At 46.7% G+C, this 21,107-nt stretch overlaps 1 protein-coding gene across 2 annotated transcripts in view; it reads right to left on the bottom strand.

The window, feature by feature from the left end:
- LOC139573941 (zinc finger protein 407-like) overlaps positions 1 to 20,838 on the bottom strand; it is a 168,180-nt gene extending 147,342 nt beyond the window's left edge. Inside the window, exons 1-4 of one of the 2 annotated variants that reach the window (XM_071397944.1) lie at positions 20,730 to 20,838; positions 18,196 to 18,255; positions 14,358 to 18,054; positions 8,675 to 8,789 (exon numbers count right to left, since the gene is read on the bottom strand). In XM_071397944.1, the coding sequence (XP_071254045.1) occupies positions 8,675 to 8,789; positions 14,358 to 17,973 (3,731 nt within the window). In that variant the 5' untranslated portion in view covers positions 17,974 to 18,054; positions 18,196 to 18,255; positions 20,730 to 20,838. The remainder of the gene's footprint in view (positions 1 to 8,674; positions 8,790 to 14,357; positions 18,055 to 18,195; positions 18,256 to 20,729) is intronic. The other variant, XM_071397945.1, reaches the window with a different exon arrangement.
- Between the last annotated feature and the right edge of the window lie 269 nt (positions 20,839 to 21,107).

Raw genomic sequence — 21,107 nt, 5'->3', positions numbered from 1 at the left:
ACTATTGGATGGCTAGTCAACAACGCACCAGACCGGCTTACTATAACGACAGACTCACCGAATGTCGGTCTCTCCTCACAGACAACAAACTGATATTATGAGTCCTGACAAGACATTCATTCCAGTCAAATAAAAACACTGCAAGTGTACTTTCTGTGAGGGAGGATAAGAGTCGATTTAGTCAAATGGGAGGTCCGTTCCGAGTGTAACAGACGCGGGGCCAGAGTGTGTGTGTGACAAAGTGAGAGGGGATCAGACACTGTCCCTCCTAACCTGTACTACTCTCAGACACAAAGCGCCACACACACAACACACAAACACACACGTCCCATCCACTCCTCTCTCCTGTCAGGGTAGGGCCACCACAGAGCAGGTATATCAGCTCAATTATGATGATGGCAATGAGTGATTGCATTTTGCCTCTCACCCATTTTAATAAGTCTGGCCCGTCACAGAGGGAGGGAGAGACGGAGGGAGAGAGGGAGAGAAAAAAGGAGAGAGAATGATGAGGAGAGAGAGAGGGAGAGAGAAAGTGAGAGATACAGACAGGGAGAAAGTGAGAAGGAGAGAGAGATCGGGAGGGGAGTAAGAGACAGGCGACGGATGAGTGGCTCATCTCTAGCCAGCTAACAGCATCCCAGATGCCAGTCTCCCGGATGGTATCAAACATCTCCACAGTGAACTCGCCATGAAATAATCTATACCTACAGGAAGTCAATTAAAAAGAGCCAGGGGAGATTAAGAGCAGCATGACAAGCTTTTCACTGGGCCACGGGTTCGCCTGGTGGCACCACGTTGTGTGTGTGTATACATGTGTGTGTGCGCGCATGGTGGGGGGACCAACCGCTCTCCAGCATCGCTGAACCCCCTTTTAAAAGCCCCCTCATGCATATTTAAAAGGCCCTCAGCAGCCGGCAGCTCCGACACAAGTTTGCAAACCATGTGCCTGTTTGTACTGAGGGGGGCTCACTCCGGATATCAATTAACTCAAACGCTGTCACTCTGATTGCCCTCTCAATGGAGGGACATCCCATTCCCCTCTACACTTCAACTCAGCTTTGTGTCAACCCACACATCGCCAACCATCTCTCACACTTCCGCTCATCCTCCCCTCCACTCTCTCTCCTTCTGCCCTCCCTCCTTCCTACCGACTCTCACTCCCTCTATCTTTATCAACCCATATCCTTCTTTCCCATCTCTCTCTCTCTTTCTCTCTCTCCCACTCTCTCTCTCTCCCACTCTCTCTCCCACTCTCTGTCTCTCCGTCTCTCAAGCAGCGGTAACTGAATGCACAAATTACTCTCCCCTCCACCTTTAACTCCCACTAAATCTTTCCCCTTTTCCACTTTGCTGAGCCGGGATATTTTATTCCTCCATCAAATATGCATCCCATTAATTAAGTTAAATTACTCCTGACTGCCAAATATCCCCTGCCCCAATGGGTGTCAACACAGAAATGCATGAACGTGAACCTGCAATGACACGGCCGCACACTTAAACATGAGTTACAGCCTTCCTCAGCTTCCATCCGCGGGCATATCACCAGACACTTCAGGAGTGCTGGAATTAAGCACTGTTCTCTCCTTCCCCTCCCGGCTTTTAATAAGTGCACAGTGGATGACACGCGCACTTTTGACAAAGAGAGGGACGGATATTTTAATTATACACTTTTTTCTCTCCGTTCTCTACTCTCTCTCTCTCCCTCCTCTTCATCTTTTAATTGCTCTGGTTAATCACTCATTAACCCCCCCCCCCCCCCCCCCGTTGGTGCGCAAACTCCTAAATCTACCTATGACAGGATTAGCTCGATGGAATCAATCGCTTGGATTTTATCTCTCGAACAAGGGATTTCTCCTTTTTAAACAAGGAGATTTGTTTCTGAGCCACAGCAGAGATTGTTGTTCTTCCTTTGCATTAACTGCATGTAAATCTTTGATAGAGTCGCAATTCAACACGGGTTTCGTTCGACTTACAGACATCCCCATAATGCCTAAGGGCATGTGTTATCGTGTGCCATTTGCTATCCCCTGATACCAACACACAAAGAGAGCAATGCACGGGTGATATCTACCTTACGTACTTCCTCTCCCTCTCCTCATCTTCCTCTCCCCATCCCTCTCGCTCTCGGCCCTCTTCATCTTCCGTCCTCTCGCTCTCTTTCCTCACCTTTCTCACCCCAGACATCCCTATAGGAGCTGTTTTGCTGTGTATAAAACTACCTCGAGACATCAGGTCCACTCGTTTCTTCTGGCGAGACGGAGGTCCCCGTGTGTCGTGATTCAGACGGGCACCAAGCAGAGGGGGAAACAAACATACTCACAAGGGCATTGAGCCTTTGGGAACTAGCCACGCTCTCCCTTTCACTCGGAGCGAAGGCCAGAAGAGAATGCCAATCGTGGATCGTCTGGATATTTCAAGCATCTCTTGGAACTGACTTTTCCAAAAATGTCTAAGTGAACCGATAAAGCACGTCATTTCAGAGGGGAGCATTTTGCGCTTAACCATACAACAAGGCTGCGATCAGACAACCCCCTTCCATAAATCTCTATCATAATCATAACCCATTACAGCTTTCGACGCAAGTTTTCGTTGTACAACAGGGTACGGTGTAGCGAGGCCAATTGACTCCAACAGGCCCATCCAGACTCAGCCAGTGAGACAATGCAGCCTCTTTTGCTGATGTGATGACCAAACCAGCCCTCCAGAGTGTATGTGCTGAGTTAGCTGCTTTAGTTAAAGTACTGATCCTTCCGTTTATGGCGTCTGGCTTTGTTTGATTGTTTTTGTTTGATTAAAAGGGGAATGTTTTGATCATAAAGCCCCTCAGCCCCCATTTTGAGGCCACTAAAGAGCAAGCAGGACCTAGCCTGACTGTTAACTGTCTGAGGATCTTATTAAGAAGTAAGGCCTAAAAGGACGTATGAGTTCAGAACGAGAGAGTACGTATGCTAGATACAAAAGAGATGCTCAGTTGGGCCCATTCAGCCAATACAAAAACATACTCACAAATATGAGACCGACACAACACTTTTGCCCTAAAGTTGTCACAAAGTGTCATTTGAAGCATAAATCTGGTATTGGAAAAGAGGTTTGGGGTCACATTACTAAGAGTAACGTTGCTTAGTTTTGATTAACAGGTCTAGGACGGTCCAAGCTCATTAAATTATTATGGCTCTGATTGAATATTTCCTCAATAACTGCATGCCTTATACCAGCATATAGGTCAGTGGAATATACGGAAGAATCTAACGCAAACTGACTGTGAAATATGTGCAAACTGTGTTACATATTGTATACGACTATTATAGATACTGTCCAGTCATGGCTTTTGTGTGTGTGTGTGTGTGTGTGTGTGTGTGTGTGTGTGTGTGTGTGTGTGTGTGTGTGTGTGTGTGTGTGTGTGTGTGTGTGTGTGTGTGTGTGTGTGTGTGTGTGTGTGTGTGTGTGTGTGTGTGCGAGTTCCTTCTGCGAAAACATTAATTTTACAAACATCAGCCCAAGGCTACTAAACACATCCAATCTATTATGGGGTGCTTTATCGTGTTATGGCGGGCTAACGGGCTGTAAACCTGTCCCGGTCATAAAGAGCGATCGCGGCGCACACAAGAAGTCAGAAACAGAACCCCGAGCTCTCCAAGCAGACGCACCCCTCCTCGTTATCATCCAAACAGCTCTGTCACATACTTAACCTTTCCAGACCAGTCTTTCTGCATTCTTTTCCAAATGACCTTTCGCGTTACTTATTTCATTTCCGATAATGCCGCACTAAATAAAGTTAAGCGAATCAAAAGCAAAATGTGTTTGTTTTGGTCGATAAGGATCGCGCACGCTAACTGACGTGATCGTGAAGATGGGTACCAAAACAGTAAACGTTGATACTTCTTTTAATGTGAATAAACGCCATGTGTGTTTCTGATGGGGGGGGGGGGGATTAGTTGTTTTTCATATACACAGGACAACATGACCTAAAAAGCACACAAAAAATCCCGAGTTGAGAATAGGCGAGGAAAAATGTCTATTCAATCAAGATACAAGCCAATTTAGAACTTTTTCTAGCGGTTGCAAATGAATTATGCAAACATAACGCGGCTTGTGGTGTCTGGCTTGTTGGGAGTAAATATTCAATGTTTACATCTGTTGTGTGATAATGAATTCAGTATTTTTGCATACCATTTCGCTCCGCATGCACATGGATGGGTGATCCTTTTCGTTCACACGAACCTATATAATTTACTAAGGCAATGAGCTTTCAAATGTCATCTCCTCACATAAGACCAGAGCTATAGCCTGGGTGTTGTACTTTCAGACACAATCCAAAGCCTTAACAGTGAGAGAGAGCGCTTCACACCAGAGTGGAAATCCGATGAAGTCGCTAATGCACATGATGATTAAGTGTAACTCAAATACCGACTGTGTTGTTCACCGACCTGACAGGCCGTAATTTCCTGTATTATATTCGCCGGTTTTAATTGCACGCCACCAACACCCCTCTGACACGTTATGAAGCGATGATGTACAATTATTTCGGGGGCGGCGGAGAGATCGGGGGAGTGACGTTGTAATCGCCCTCATAGGGATCCCTTTCTTCATCTGCAACGACCATTAACGTTAAAATGGAGGAGAGAAGAAAAAAAACACAGAAAAATAGTCAGAGTTAAAAACCAGATTCTGTTTGAGGATTAAAGAGTATCACGTCAGGGAGGAAGAGGGGTGGGAGTGGTAGTGGGGGACACACAATGGAGGGGCTGAGTTAAGTGACGGCTTTCTCTGGATAAGCAGAGCGCTAAGATGCTCCTCTCCTGTCAAGGCCCGGGCCTCACACACACACACATGAGCATGCACACGCGCACACACACACACGCATGCAAACACGCACACACACTGGTACAGGCCTGGGCATTAAGGCATACTACAGAGGATGAGCCGGGGAAAGGGAGGGGAGGGCGGAACTGAACTGATGGGGCTATTCTGGGACCAGCAGAGACACACTCACAGACGGGGAGACACAAAAGCCTGACACGAGCCAACCCTATCCTGTTCCATTCGAATCACACGACACCAACATGAAATTATGACTAAATATACTCACTCCGGACTCGGCTACTAAGTCAACGGAGGGAGAGGGGGGGGGCGGACTCTCAGATACCGGAAAGACGGACAACTTTTCTGGGAGATGAAGAGAGAAACCGTTAAAGTTTAAACTAGAGCTGGTAGACGGGTAGCTCCAACTATAGCGGCCGTCTGGCCGATATGATAGAACCAGGTCCAATGGGAGGACCATCCAGGATGTTGTTAATACTTCCAACGCCTTGGCCCCCAGATATTAAACCAATGCTTCACAGCGTTTAGACTACTGATGCATAATTTAACGCCTACAAACAGCACTGGCCGTCCACGGCATCTTTGGGGAGGTTGAGGCGAGAGCGGTGGGGCGATGGGGGAGAAGTGGTGAGGGTAAGGGATGCTGAAATGCTGAATCCAGAGCCTTTTGGGAGGAGAGAACATGATGGAGGAGAGGAAGGGAGTGCTCATTAAATGGCCTAGGCCCACTGTGGACCGACACACACCACACACAGAGAAAAGACAAGAAACAGCCTTGTGTGTAAAATTCTTTTTTTTCCAATTAAATACAGTATGAGGAATCTTGCCGTACTGTATGTGCTAGGGGGGGCAATTTGTGTTTTTCTGCTGTTTTTGCAGGTTATGTTTTTATGGCCAGCTTAGGACTACATCAATCAGTTAGGAGATGTCATTGCTGCAAGATTCAGTATTTTAATTCTTAAAAGTCTAAGCCGTTGATGTAATTTTTTGGGATGAAAATGTTTTATTTGGTCTTTACTATTGATTAATACATTCATAAATGGCTAAAAAGACAGTTAAAAAATACATTAGTGGCCTCCCGAGTGGCGCAGGGTTCTAAGGCACTGCATCGGAGTGCTTGAGGCGTCACTACAGACCCGGGTTCAATCCCGGCTGTGTTGCAGCCGGCCGTGACCGGGAGACTCATGAGTCGGTGCACAAGCATCGTGCGCGTTAGGTTGAGGGTTTGGCCGGCCGGGATGTCCTTGTCCCATCGCTCTCTAGCGACTCCTTATGGTGGGCCCGGGCGCAGGCAGGCTGACTTTGGTTGCCAGTTGTACAGTGTTTCCTCTGACACGTTGGTGCGGCTGGCTCCCGGGTTAAGCAAGCGCTGTGTCAAGAAGCAGTGCGGCTTGGCAGGTTCATGTTTCGGAGGACGCACGGCTCTCGACCTTCGCCTCTCCCGAGTCCGTACAGGAGTTGCAGCGATGGGACAAGACTGTAACTACCAATTGGATATCACGAAATTGGGGAGAAAAAGGCAACAAAAAAAAAATACAATTAAGAAAAATATACCCTCCAAAAATGAACTTGCTGTAAAAAGCAGAGGATATCAGCTACGAGACGTGTCACTCTGAAGGACAAGAAAGACACAACGAAAGAAAAAGGAACCCAAACCGAAAAGAGAGTAACTGTTAGCTAAAAAAAGGGAGCGAGAGAGAGTGTAAAGGCATGGTGTACACACAACACAGCCTACCTACACGGAACAGCCTTCTCACGTTTGATTGGCAGCTGGGTCAGAGGTGCCTATCTGTCCTGGCCTTGATTTGCATTTGTTAATTAAATGCCACAACAATATGATCTTTAACTATCAACAACTTCCCAGAGTCCTCAGCGGAGACGAGCAGCCCTCCGAGGCTCTCGGCTCAGCTAAAGTGAGGTGGACAGCAGAGGGGCACCGCATCCATTTGGGGGCGTCTCAATCGTTAGCGCACAGTGTCAAAAGCAGGTAATATTCGCAGCCACAGAGTTCACCGGTGGGAGCGCCAATCGATGGCGCAGGGAGAAAGACCACACGCGTGTTTAGATTGAGTTAAACAACGCTGGTGCTCCTCCTCAACATTCTAACGAGAGCAGGATGAGCTCACTCTGTGATCGTAATGGGAAATGAATGAACAGACTACTGGTTAACGTTACATTGGCTTGTCTCACAAAGCAGGGAAGTCACGTAGAACCATAGAAATAGAATTACTGATGAATGTTCCATTCAAATTGCCATGGTCTGAAGGGCTTGGTAGGTTCCAGTAATTGTATCTCTGTGTGTAAAACCACCACATTTTGCTCAACGTATGAATTTCAATTTTGTAGTTCCAGAAACTTCGGTCGAGTGAACTTAAATTAACGCTTCAGCTATTGTAATCAAGATGATAAATCGTAATAATGAGAGACGATTTCATTAGATAAAGAGGGTTTTGTTTCGCAAAATGTCACCTCACCCAGTGTGTGCAACAGAATGCCTAATGGCCAGCCTACATTGTAATCTCACTTTCTAGGTCAGCCCAAACCGAAAAAGGGAAATTGCATTAACTGAGACACGAACAACCATTAGCAACAGCATTCAGATTAGCAACATATATGTGGGCCTATATTATCTAATCTGGATACTTTGGGAAGAGAGAGTATGTCTACTTTGGCCTTAATGAGGGTGTTTCTGGTCTGTTCTTTGTTTGCTGCTCTTTAGTCAAGAGGAAAGTTGCCCCGGTGATCAGTCAGTAGTGAGTGCGTGCGCGCACACACACACACACACACACACAGGGCCGATTTGTCACCCATGTCTGGCTCAGGCGGGAGATAGGTCCTCCATCCGCATGATTTGTGAAACCAGAAGCTGTATTTAGTAGACTCATTTAAAGGCAGTCAGGCACATTGGAGAACTGTGTTCTGTGTGTGTGTGTGTGTGTGTGTGTGTGTGTGTGTGTGTGTGCGTGCGTGCGTGCGTGCGTGCGTGCGTGCGTGTGTGCGTGCGAGTGTGTGCGTGCGTGTGTGAGCGTGCATATTCTCTTGGTCAAAGCCCTAACACATTTATAGCACTTGGGGAAAATGTTTTCGCTGGAGGGCTTGTGAAACATGAGTCTTTTTCCTCATTAGAGGTAGCTGTGTTTAACAAAATCTGTTTTCCCTTCTGTAAAACGTTTGTGAACGGCGGCGACAAATAAACATGTTCATTCCACTCGACTGTGGCAGAAAGAAAACGTAGCAACCGAACTAAACGGAACACATTTAAACACAACAGTTTACACAGAAGCATTGAGGGAGACTAAATAACTACCCGTCTTCATCTATGTATCACGTAGGCGCAGAGAACGTGGTACAAGCTGAAGATCCTGCTATTCGGTACATTTCCAAATTACACAGAAACAGTCCAACATGTCCATGTGAACAGAGTCAGATTGTAGGAAGATCAAGCATGGGAATGAAACTAACTGAACTGAACTCGGCCTAAATGCAGTACGAAAGAGACGCAGAAGCATTGTACTTTGAGTTTATAGGCCTAGCCCTGCGCTGCTGCGCTATAATGTTGACTATGATGAGATATGACAGATTGTATTGAAACATATCACAATAAGAGAGGAAATAATGGTTGGCAGAGCAAGACGATCTTCTTCTTGTGATCCAACCTAAATGGCAAAAATGACTTAAAAACCCAGTAAGACCGTAGCAACATAAAAGGAAAACAAGTGTTTCGTCTTAAGTTCAGATAGTACCTTGCCGTTTCATTCCGTTTCTGACCTTTTTTCTTTTTCTAACTTAATGAACACAACCCAGGCATCCCCAGTTAAAAAGGTAGTGACTAGTCACTGACTGTGGTACTCACCCACAGATGTGGCACTTGTACTCTCTCATGCCCAGATGTCTCTTCACATGGTTCCTGGCGTCACCCAGCTGTGCGGTGGCAAAGTTGCAGATTTTGCACTTGAATGGTTTCGATCCTGCAGAACAATAAGTGAAGTCAATTTATCCTACTTTATCTATTGGGGAAAAAATACACAAATTACTATAAACAGTCTAATAAAAACGAAAGTAGTGGTTGTAGATGTAGGGGTGAAGGTAGAGTAGAGCCATAAGGCCGGGGGGGGGGGGGGGGGGCAACATGGAGGCACATTCTTTAATAACATTCAAACTGAAAGATCTTTGCACAATTGCAGAGATGGTGACACTGAACGATGCCGTGGTGAATTCGTGTTGTTAGTCAGGTTGTTGAAATTTGGAATATTCTTAACTGCTACTGTACTACTTTACTGCCCAAGATTGACTGTAAAACAACCAGACACCCTGAGTCCAGGACATACATCAAAACTATGAAATAAGCTAGTTGACAGAATGCCAAGAGTGTGCAAAGCTGTCGTGAAGGCAAAGGGTGGCTACTTTGAAGAATCTAAAATCTAAAATATCTTTTGGTTACTACATGATTCCATATGTGTTATTTCATAGTTTTGATGTCTTCACTCTTATTCTACATTGTAGAAAATAGTAAAAATAAAGAAAAACCCTTGAATGAGTAGGTGTGTCCAAACTTTTGACTGGTACTGTAAAAAAAAAACACAAGCTCCTACAGTGAGTACATGGCTTTTCTCTCCTTCAATCTCCACCTCTCCATCTTTCCCCGTCACTCTCTCCCTCTCTCTCTTACCTACTCTTCCTTCTTTTGCTTCTGGATGCGTAAATTGGATACCAAAGGTCAGGCAGAACACGTAAATCAATTTGGTGTGCACTCACTACCACGTTCCATCATTAAAAGCGCTAATCACTCTGCCTGGCTTTGCAGGGAGGTATCCTTCTAATTATTCTCATTAATAAAATGGGGAGGGTGGGGTGGCAGTGGCGTTTGAGAGAGTGGCACAGTCTCTGCCCGCCATTTGTCATTTAAGAGCAGCAGAGCGAGAGAGGGGGCTGCTATGGATCGTCAGCGCCCATGATGGCTAGACGGGACACCACCCCCTAGGCTAATAGAACACACTGACTGGGGAAGGCCTATTCAATCAAAAAAGCGCTGCAGCATGCCGCGGAATAGTACTGTAGCATTGTAAATATGCCCCCAAAAGAATAGTCCAATGCTGTTTCAGTTAGCCTAGTTATAACATTTAAGCATAAGTTAACTCATGATTGCAACGACAGTGCTATTTTTCCTAAATGAATTGAACCCCAGCCGTTATTTATTTGTGTAGATAAAATATACACAAGATATGTATGCAACTACAAGTAAGGGCCATTCATGTGGATGATGCCGCACAGACTAGGGCCAGGTCCCATGCAGACAGACAAGGGGCCAGGTCCCATGCAGACAGACAAGGGGCCAGGTCCCATGCAGACAGACAAGGGGCCAGGTCCCATGCAGACAGACAAGGGGCCAGGTCCCATGCAGACAGACAAGGGGCCAGGTCCCATGCAGACAGACAAGGGGCCAGGTCCCATGCAGACAGACAAGGGGCCAGGTCCCATGCAGACAGACAAGGGGCCAGGTCCCATGCAGACAGACAAGGGGCCAGGTCCCATGCAGACAGACAAGGGGCCAGGTCCCATGCAGACAGACAAGGGGCCAGGTCCCATGCAGACAGACAAGGGGCCAGGCCCCATGCAGACAGACAAGGGGCCAGGTCCCATGCAGACAGACAAGGGGCCAGGTCCCATACAGACAGACAAGGGGCCAGGTCCCATGCAGACAGACAAGGGGCCAGGTCCCATGCAGACAGACTAGGGCCAGGTCCCATGCAGACAGACAAGGGGCCAGGTCCCATGCAGACAGACAAGGGGCCAGGTCCCATGCAGACAGACAAGGGGCCAGGTCCCATGCAGACAGACTAGGGCCAGGTCCCATGCAGACAGACTAGGGGCCAGGTCCCATGCAGACAGACTAGGGGCCAGGTCCCATGCAGACAGACTAGGGCCAGGTCCCATGCAAACAGACTAGGGCCAGGTCCCATGCAAACAGACTAGGGCCAGGTCCCATGCAGACAGACTAGGGCCAGGTCCCATGCAAACAGACTAAAGCAGCAGTTCTCCAGTATGACACACTAATCTGACTGGAAACCTCCTATAATATACTCGCTATGCAATCCGCTCTCCCAGTGAATATCCCAAGACTCATTGCAATATTTATTTCAGGGGCAGCCGCTGATTTGATTAAGCACTTTGTGTAGATTACTAATTTGTTCATACACGGTTCACTTGCCGCGAGCTGGAAGTACGACAAGTTGAATTTTAAGCTGGTAACGAAGATTGAAAGGCAAGCGCGTGCTAACAAGGCCTGCAAACAGGCGAGGGAGGGGCGTTAACACATGAGCGCTGGTGAATCGGGCCTCTTCATTTAGCATCGATACACACCCCTATGATGCGCTCCCCAAAACAAACACACACACACGCCCAAGCCGAGGTGAAGCGAGTGACAGGCGCAGAGGGAGAGGATCTGGCCAGATGGCTGTGTGAGTGAGTATGAGACATGGCAGGAGGAGAGAGATGTGGCATCCCTCCCTTCTCACGTCTCATCATGTTAATACTCCACCACTCCACTTAAACAGCCTCCATGAAACTGAAATTGACCATCAATGCAGTGTCATGTTAAATTAATATTGCCAACCACATAGGGGCAATGTGGCTCCCTCACATTCCAGATGAGATGGGTAATGACCCGCAATGCGCTTGCTCTCTCTCTCTCTCTCTCCCTCTCTCTCCCTGAAGGGATACTTCAGGATTTTGGCAATGCTAGCAGATACCCATAGACGATCAGTCATTGCGTTAACGCTAGTTAGCATTAGCTTGCAAAAACTACCTCTAACTTCCTTCACACTGGACACAGAGACATAAACATGGTACCCACGAGTTCATCTGACTCTGGCGAAGTAGTTAAAAGGGCATCGTTGCCAAAATCCCGGCAAATCCCGTTTTAAAACATTTTTAAAGGGACAGATTTTTTTCCCCGTGTTGAATTTTCAAATCAAATAGTTTTGTTTACACCTTCAGAAACTCATTGTGTGTGTGTGTGTGTGTGTGTGTGATTGTTTGTTTGTTTGTTAGAGAGAAAGAGTGTGTGTGTGCATGTTTGGCAAGTGTGTGTGGTGATTATGTGTGTGTGTGGCCATTACTTCAACCCACCCCAGACCTCAGAAGGTCAGACAGCTCTCTCAAGTGAAAAAGTGACCAATTTAGCTCAAAATGCAAATCCAGTTGCATCCTCATTGGCAAAATGTAAGTCTTTTTTTCCCCAGGGGACAAATTGACAAATATGCGTGCAGCCTCCCACCATCTCCTGATTTCGCCGATTAATCAAGTAAATTAAAAATCTTGGTTTAATTCAAACGATCTGGACGTGCTCCCAGTCCAAACACTTGTGGACCCCCACAGTCCTGTTCCACAGCACTGGAAGAAGTGTACACGGTAAATGACCACATACAAAGAGAGAATAACTCAATGTAATGAGGGAACTTAGCAATAATAATAACTAGTATACGGTGTCAAAATGCTAAGAAATAGGTGCATTCTGCAAAGAGGCAAAGAAAACGAGCAAACTCAGAAATGAGCAAACTCATCAAGAAGGAGATAAATTCAATCGAAAAAGCCACCTAAAAAAATAACGGCAATACTCACATCGAGACCTTCAAATGTGCCCTTGACTTTGATAAACACATCTTCTTAAAGTGTCACTGTTTTCATTTGCTTAAGTAACACTTTCCCTCAGCTGGAACCGGAGTAACGGAGTTGTTTACACGGCAATATGAAATACTGTAGTAGGCTCATAAACGGATATTACAAATTCAACAAAATATCACACAAAGGATAAATCTAAATGTTGATCATTTGGCCTCATAATCCTTCTCTTGTTGATGTCGTCTGTCCTTTCAGACTATTCGACTGTACAACAAACAGAATTTCAATTCAGTCTTACTGTACAGCATGTGTGAGTCTCCCCGTGCCACGTAACCACAAAGTGTGGTTTTGTTGAGCCACAGAGACATGAGGGGAATGCCAAAGTAAAGACAGTTAGTTGCTCTACTTGTATGCTTTTATTTTTCTGAATTAATTAACCGTAGGACGTACCCCAGCAAAACAGACCACATGCCAACCTGAACCAGTTTGCAATGGTGAGACCATGGCGACTCTTCCCCCATATTAGAAGTTGAGAGGTCATCCCAAACAGAAGTAGGCCTAATCATGTCGTCTCGGTGATGGGTGAGGGCACACACTTAGAGAAAGCAGCAGCAGCAGCAGCCTGAGTATCTGAGCATTCTGACCCACATGACCAGACTACCATAGTGCCTCGTGGCAGCACTCTCATTGACTCTGCACATGGCAACCCCCCCGTCAACTCTCCGAGACGGTCCACACATCTTAACCCTCCTCGGCCATTAGTCAGTCACTCCACACACACAGAGAGAGACACAGACACACACACACACACACACACACACACAACCTCAGACACACACACACACACACAGAGAGACACATAATACACCCAGAACGACCATAGAGCTGTGCCTGTACTCTAATTAAAGTCCCATTAAAGTTTGGGCTGAAAGGGGGACGGACCGGAGGAAGCAGAGAAGGGCATTTATTGATGGCGCCCTCACTTCTCATTCCTACATTAAGCTGATTTTAAAAGCAATTAATACACATGGTCAAGGAAGAGTAATGGAGCGCCCTCTATTCTTAACCCGCCAGACATTCCCTAGTCATAGACCTGACCAGCCGAACCCTGATTTGCATTATAAATGACAAGATAAATCTTAATGGATTGAGGATAATCAGCTCACCATGTAGGCTGACACATACAGACACAAGTTACACACACACACACACACACACACACACACACACACACACACACACACACACACACACACACACACACACACACACACACACACACACACACACACACACACACACACACACACACACACACACACACACACACACACACACACACACACACACACACACACACACAGGAAATGAAGGGCTTTGAATACGCCTGCATTGATTATTTTAAATTATTAGCCCACCTCTCTTTGGGTCTCCAATGCTTTTAGCCAAAGCTTTAACACATTTACAGAGACTTATTGACTATAATTACAACCGAGTCTTGGTAATGGACACATCAATTATGAGTCGCACATGTCTTTGACCAGGCGGTGCACAGGGAATCCCAATCCGTGGTCCATTAGCATCTCCTGCAGCTCAGTCTTTACCTTCTCCATTCCTCCAACGCATGGCTTAAGCTCCCATCACTACATGAACCATGCCTCTCCTCTGATACCTGGCCTGGCCCTGATACCGCTATATAGGCTAGACTACAGTATCTCAAAACCTGATGTCCAACACATGTAATGATTGACAATGCTGGTCAATTCTAAGTGGTGTATACACTGTATAATAACACCTATGAATATTAGTGACGCAGCTATCAATGACTTAATAACTCATAAAAAAACAAAGTATGTATCATTAAAAAAACAATAGCAGTGAAGGTTTTCAAATAAGTGTTTTGGGAGACAACGTACCCGTGTGTGTGCGGATGTGCGCCAGGAAGGCCATGGAGTTGCTGCTCTTGCACACCTTGCCGCAGTGCTTGCACACGCTGCCCTGGTTCTCCTCGCGCTCGCGGTTGATCTGCTCCGTGTCCTCCAGGACGTACTTGTTGACCTCGCGCAACAGCTCCTCGTGCTTCTCCTTGATGTGCACGAACAGCTCCTGCTCCGTCTCGAACGGGTCCGTGCACTTCACGCACTTGAAGGTGGCGCCGCCCTCCGGAAGCTCCTCGATGCTGGCCTGCTCGTTGCGCAGGTGGGCGGCGCTGGTCAGGTGCTGGTGCAGGTTGCTCTCCGTGTAGAAGGACTTGCCGCACAGCATGCAGTGGAAGTGCTTCTCCTTGGACGGGTGCTTCATGGAGATGTGCACATTGAGGCCGCTCATGCCGTCCGCCACGAAGCCGCAGTCCTCGCAGCGGATGCGGGGGTTGGGAGTTAACCCCTTGGACAGACCTGAAGCCCCTACAGGTTTGGTTCTTTTGATCTTCTGAAAACTGCCCGCCCCGGCCAGGCCAGAGTGGCCCTCAACAGAGTGAGCCATGCGTTCTTCATGCAAAGCCAGCTCGGCTTCAGTCAAGGACTTGAGAGGTATGATGCAAGCGTCAAACGGCAGCGCCCTGGTGAGCTGTTTCTCTGGGGAAGAGATGTCAGGTTTCTCATCAGCCATCTCAACGTCGTCGTCTGAACAGAATAGCTCTGGTTCCGCCTCGGGCTCGGCCCCTTCCTTCTGGCCTTCCTCGGGCGGTGTAATGGTGATTTCTGCTGGTGCCTCCTGAGGCTCAAACGTACCTGGAGCTTCGTTGCTGGTTTGTTCCGAGCCACCACAGGACGCCTCACCAGCCACCTGGATCTCTGTGTTTTCCTCAACAACAGTGCCACTAACTTCCACTATTGGGGCTGCATGCTCATTGCTCAAAACGTCAGAAGTCTGTGTGGGGTTAGTGGTAATATGCTCTGTGTCTGTGGGCTGGTCTGTATCGGTGATAGGGGGCTGGTCTGTGTCTGTGTTGTTGGGCTGCTCTGTCTCTGTGGGTTGGTATGTATCGATGATAGGGGGCTGGTCTGTGTCTGTGTAGTTGGGCTGCTCTGTCTCTGTGGGTTGATCTGTATCTGTGTCTGTGGGTTGTTCTGTATCGATGATAGGGGGCTGGTCTGTGTCTGTGTCATTGGGCTGGTCTGTGTCTGTGGGTTGGTCTGTATGTGTGAGTTGTTCTGTATCGATGATAGGGGGCTGGTCTGTGTCTGTGTAGTTGGGCTGGTCTGTGTCTGTGGGTTGGTCTGTATCTGTGGGTTGTTCTGTATCGATGATAGGGGGCTGGTCTGTGTCTGTGTAGTTGGGCTGCTCTGTCTCTGTGGGTTGGTCTGTATCTGTGTCTGTGGGTTGGTCTGTGTCTATACTGTTAGGCTGGTCTGTAGTTGTGCCTGTGGGCTGCTCTATGTCTGTGTCAGGGGGCACTGAGGGGGAGGGCTCCTCAGTGTGAGCAATGTTGTCAGCATCAGGGTCAGCTCTGTTCCCCAGCTCCATGGCCTCCTCCTCTGGCTGTGCCAGGTCTTCCGCCACAAAGCTCTCCAGGTTCTCTAGGTAGACCTCACTCTTCTGCTTATGCTTGTCCGTGGAGGCGTGGCGAGACATCTCTCGACGCGTGACCGCGTAGTAGCTGCACGCCAGGCACACAAACTCAAAGTCCCGGGTGTGTCTCCTCTTCACGTGGAGGTCGAGGGAGGGAATCGAATGAGCTACGAAGCTGCAATGGCTGCAGGAGTTGACCAAGTCGTACTTGCTCTTTTTCGGGCTGCTCACTTGTGCTTTGACGTCGTCTTGTGACAGCTCCCCTGTTTTGTCCGTGGCCCCCTCCTCTCCTTTGGACCCTGCTCTGACTGGACTATTCCGATGTATAGCCTCACCCTCGCTGGCCTGAGAGCCTGACTCTTTACTCACGACCTGCACTGATGTATCCAGGTCCACTTGGCCATCCCTGCTAGCATCCTCCACGCGTTTAAGGTGCTTCTTTGTGACACAGTGTCGGTCCATGTCGCCTTTCGTCACACAGTTGTAAGAACAAAGCCTGCAGGTGAAGCTGTACTGCCGGCTGTGCTTACGACGAATATGCACATTTAGATTGGTACTATTGGAGGCGAGAAGGCCACAGTATTCACATGTAGTTGCAGCAGGCCCCTTTGGCCTGCCTCTCCTCCTCTTGAGGGGGCTTTTCTCGTCCGTGTGCTCTTCCATGTTCTCCAACACGACTTTCGCAGCCTCAATAGCTTCCTCATTAACATCAGGTTGCAGCTCTCCATCATGTCCGATGACCCCTACTGCCACGTCATCTGTCAGCATGTCGTCACCGATCGAATCTTTGCTCACCTTCTCAACGCACTCCTCAAAGGAGGACCCTGTGTTTTTCTCCTCAGCCACACGCCGGTGGCTCTCCGAGGACACATGTGTGTCCATCCACTCGGATGTAGCGGTGTAGTAGCGGCAGACGTTACAGAGGAAGCGATGCTCGCCATGGCGCTTTAGCCGAGCGTGGCTCTCCAGCAAAGCAGAGTTGCTGACCCTGAATTCGCAACTCCCGCACTGCAGCTGGAACCTGGCACCGAGCGCACGCCTGGACGCCCGGGTCTGAGTCGTCGTGGAGGCAAAGATTTGAGCCTGCTCGGCTGTCTTCTTGTCCATGGGTGACGAGAGGCCAGAGGATTCCCTGCTTTCCGCGACTCGTTTGTTGTGCTTGTTACTAAGACAGTGCTTTTCGTAGTCGCACTTTGCCACACAGGCGTACAAGCAGAATTCACAGAAGTAATTCATCTCTTTGGTGTGGCGTCTCTTGATGTGTGTATCTAGGCTTGGCTTGTCCCTAAACTCGTGACCACAGTAGCTACAAGCATGTATGGTCTTGGGCTTGGGGCCCCGTTTACCTACTATCTTCTTACCGGGGGTCTTTTCTTGCTCCTCCTCTGCAATCTCCTCTGTAGCTATTGTAGTCACCTTCATATCAAAAGTATCTCTCCCTGTCCCTTGTTTCTCAGCAATTTCCTCTTTGGCTATTATTGTAGTCACCTCCCCCTCAGAACCCCCTGCCTCTGTGCCCTGACTCTGACTCTCTGTGGCATCCTGCTGTCTCTCACTGCTGCTCACTTTCTCCTCAGTGTCTCCACCTGTCTTGTAATTTGAAGTCTGTGCTGTTGCTCCGGTTGTGGAGCCATCTATTTCAACAAGTACCTCAGCTGAGCTCACACCCCGGGTCTTTCCTCTACCGGTGTGCTTCCTCTTGGAGTGAATCTTCAAGGCAGTTGGAGTTTTGGCCACAAAGCCACAGATGGGACAGGCACAGCCGTAACCTGTCTCCGGGGTAATGTTCACCTCAACCCGAGGCGGCTGGTCTGACTCCTTCCCATCAGCCACCTTACCGCCGGTGTCCTCCTCAATCTCTCCTGTGCTGTCAGCTGTGACATCATCAGGCCTGGGCCTCTTTGCTAGGGGAGGAATTCCTCCACTCTCCATTTCCTCTGTGGAGACACTTCCTGTGTCCCTATGATGAGGCACCTTGTCCTCATTAATCTCCTTCCCTGACCTTAATTCTCTGTCCATGTTAGACAACTCCTGATGCCTTTACATGAGAAGAGGAAATTGGACTCTGTTCCAGCAATCAATTAAGTTATGATCCTGTTCCTGTAAAGTAAAATTTAAGATGGGCAATCCTCATATAATTGACTGTGAAATTAGCTGAACAAAATAAATATAACATAACAATACTGTGTTTCATATAACAAAACTGTGTTTCAAATTGTATAGATGGAGTAGGCTACTTACTCAGAGATCATTCTGCGTGTTCAAAAACGAAGTCGGCCAAATGTAGGTATCAGTCGCCATCTAGTGATTTTAGAATGAAACTGTTCAGTAATAAGGTGGTTGACGTTGCATGCATGTGATGTTACATTTGATTAAAAAAATATACATTTTTAAAACAGGGAAAGGCAGTGAGTGGTCAGTAGCATAAATTTAAATAGGTTACAATTAATTAGGCCTAGATTATATTTACCTCTCCCCTTTAAATATATTTAACTTCAAAGAATCCTAATTTATAAACATTATACAATAGACTTAGTACAGCTGATGGTTGACACAGATGAATCTCCTAAGAAGAATTTAGCCAGCTTAGATATTTCACTCTCCCTTCTTGTGACCTATCTACTGTAGTCTACATTTTAGGCACCATCCCTCTGGATGGGGTGCCAATCGCTTGTGAGAATTTTGGTCAAAATCTCATTGCTGTGCAATATCTTTTTCAACCTGATGCCAAAAATATAATCCCCACCATGACATTACATGAACTCATTTTGTTCCCCATCAAATTTTATGACTACTCTCCTCAAACATTTAGATAATACGTCAAATGAAGTATATGTGTAGTCAAGTTTGCTTTAAAAGCAGGCAATGATTTATTTAAAAAAAATCTAAATTAACTAAACCTGACCTGAACCTCTTCCCACCTGCTCCAGTAGCCAGTCTAGCAACTCTCTCACGTGCCTTGCCAGGACATGTCTTCAAAGTATTGATTTATCTCAAGATAGTGTCCAAATTAACGAGAGATTACATGGTAATAACAAAAAATATAAACGCAACATGCAACAATTTCAAAGATTTTGCTGAGTTGCAGTTCATATAAGGAAATAAGTCAATATAAATAAAGAAATTAGGCCCTAACCTATGGATTTCACATGACTGGGCAGGGGAGCAGCCATGGTTGGGCATAGGCCCACCCACTTGAGAGCCAGGCCCAGCAAATCAGAATTCGGTTTTCCCCTCAAAAGAGCTATATTACAGACATAAATACTCCTCTGCACCCGCCCCTACCACAGGTTAAGAAGCCGGATGTGGAGGTCCTGGGCTGGCGTGGTTACACGTGGTCTGCGATTGTGAATCCGGTTGGACATGCTACCAAATTCTCTAAAACTACATTGGAGGTGGCTTATGGTAGAGAGATTAACATGTAATTATCTGGCAACAGCTATGGTGGACATTCCTGCAGTCAGCATGCCAATTGCGCACTCCCTTAAAACTTGAGACATCTGTGGCATTGTGTTGTGACAAAACTGCTCATTTTAGTGGCCTTTTATTGTCCCGCACAAGGCACCTGTGTAATGATCATGCTGTTTAATCAGCTTGTGATATGCCACACCTGTCAGATGGATGGATTATCTTGACAACGGGTGAAATGCTCACTAACAGGGATGTAAACAAATGTGTGCACATTTTTGAGGAATAAGCTTTTTGTGTGTATGGAACATTTCTGGGATCTCTTGTCAGCTCATGAAACCAGCACTTAACATGTTGCGTTTATGTTTTGGTTCAGTATAATATAAAGACTTGAAGAAAGTCAGATGGTTACTGGAGTGAGAAAATACAGTATATGGACTAAAGTAAAATAATTAGGGAGTACAATTATCTGACGAACTGTGCTAATCACTTGACAGCCAACCGGATACATCTCACATATAATTGCACGAATTCAAACTTTATTTTCCTGCTAAAAGACTCGTTTTTCAGTCCGTCTCTACGTTGCCCTGGACAGAGCGGAGAGTGTTAAGCAGAGCTAGGCTCTTGCAACTGGGAGTCCAGCTTTCCTACATAGTAACTCCTTAGCTAACTAGCTTAGCATTAGCTAGCGTTAGCCAGTTAGAGCCACGAGGGTCTAACTAGCTAGCTAGCATGGTTGGTCGGGTAGTTATGCATGTACGAGATAGTTAAGGTCGACGTTCTGCAATTTAACGACACTGTTGGTCGGCTATCACACTGCAACTGGCTAGTTGCTACCAATGCCAGAGTGCTGCCAAAAGTAGCTAAAGTAACCTTAGGTACGGCGCGATGCAAAACTTCTCAATATATGGGTCATCCTTCCAAACTTATTTCTTCTAATTTGAGAACAAGGGTATCAAGTAATATTCGACTTTTGGGAAATTAGTGTCAAGGTCGGTTTGGATGTAGCTATTTCATTCCGACTGGTTCATATTTGTGTCAACCATCATTCCGATACCAATATGTTCAAAATATTCATGAAAATACACAAGAGCCAGAAATGTGAGTTACGTGAAGCCAGTCCTATCAGATAAGAGTATTTTCACTGTCGTCCAATGAGTGCGGCATAGAGGTGGGACTTGTTTGCTCTTAAGCCCTAAAAACGACGGCAGCACAGAGGCCCAAAAAGGAAGCTAATGTCGACCTTTGAAATACATGTGTTTATAAGCTAAACAGTTGCTGTACATACATTTTAAATATCCATAATGCTTTAGGAATTACAGACCCGTATTTAAGTAATCAATATGATGGTAGTTTTAACAGCTTACCTACAATTTCCCCAGTATTCTCAATGTCCGCGCTTTTCCCTCTTGGTCACAAGTGGCGTACCGTAGCACGTACCATACGTCACTCTAGCAAGCTGATGCGGTGTTCAGGACAACTCGGAAAGTTCCGATTTAGATGGATGATGGACACTTCAATTTGAAATTTCATCCGTCGTTATATCTTCTCCCGTTTTGGTGGCTTCATTTTTATGTTACTTTGTAACAATAACATTTATAAGGTTCCTACAAAATTATCTGCTGTTCATAGACAAGAATTCTTAGCGTGGTCGTTAATATATAAATAATTTCCCCCGCATAGGTATTTCATTTGGAACAATATGGATATTTTGTATAGAAACAAGTCTTTATTTTTTAAGAACT

The sequence above is a fragment of the Salvelinus alpinus genome, chromosome 4 (genome assembly GCF_045679555.1).
Source record: "Salvelinus alpinus chromosome 4, SLU_Salpinus.1, whole genome shotgun sequence".
NCBI classification, from domain to species: Eukaryota; Metazoa; Chordata; class Actinopteri; order Salmoniformes; family Salmonidae; genus Salvelinus; species Salvelinus alpinus.
Note: the sequence above shows the minus strand (reverse complement) of the source record. Positions and strands in the feature narration are given on the sequence as shown.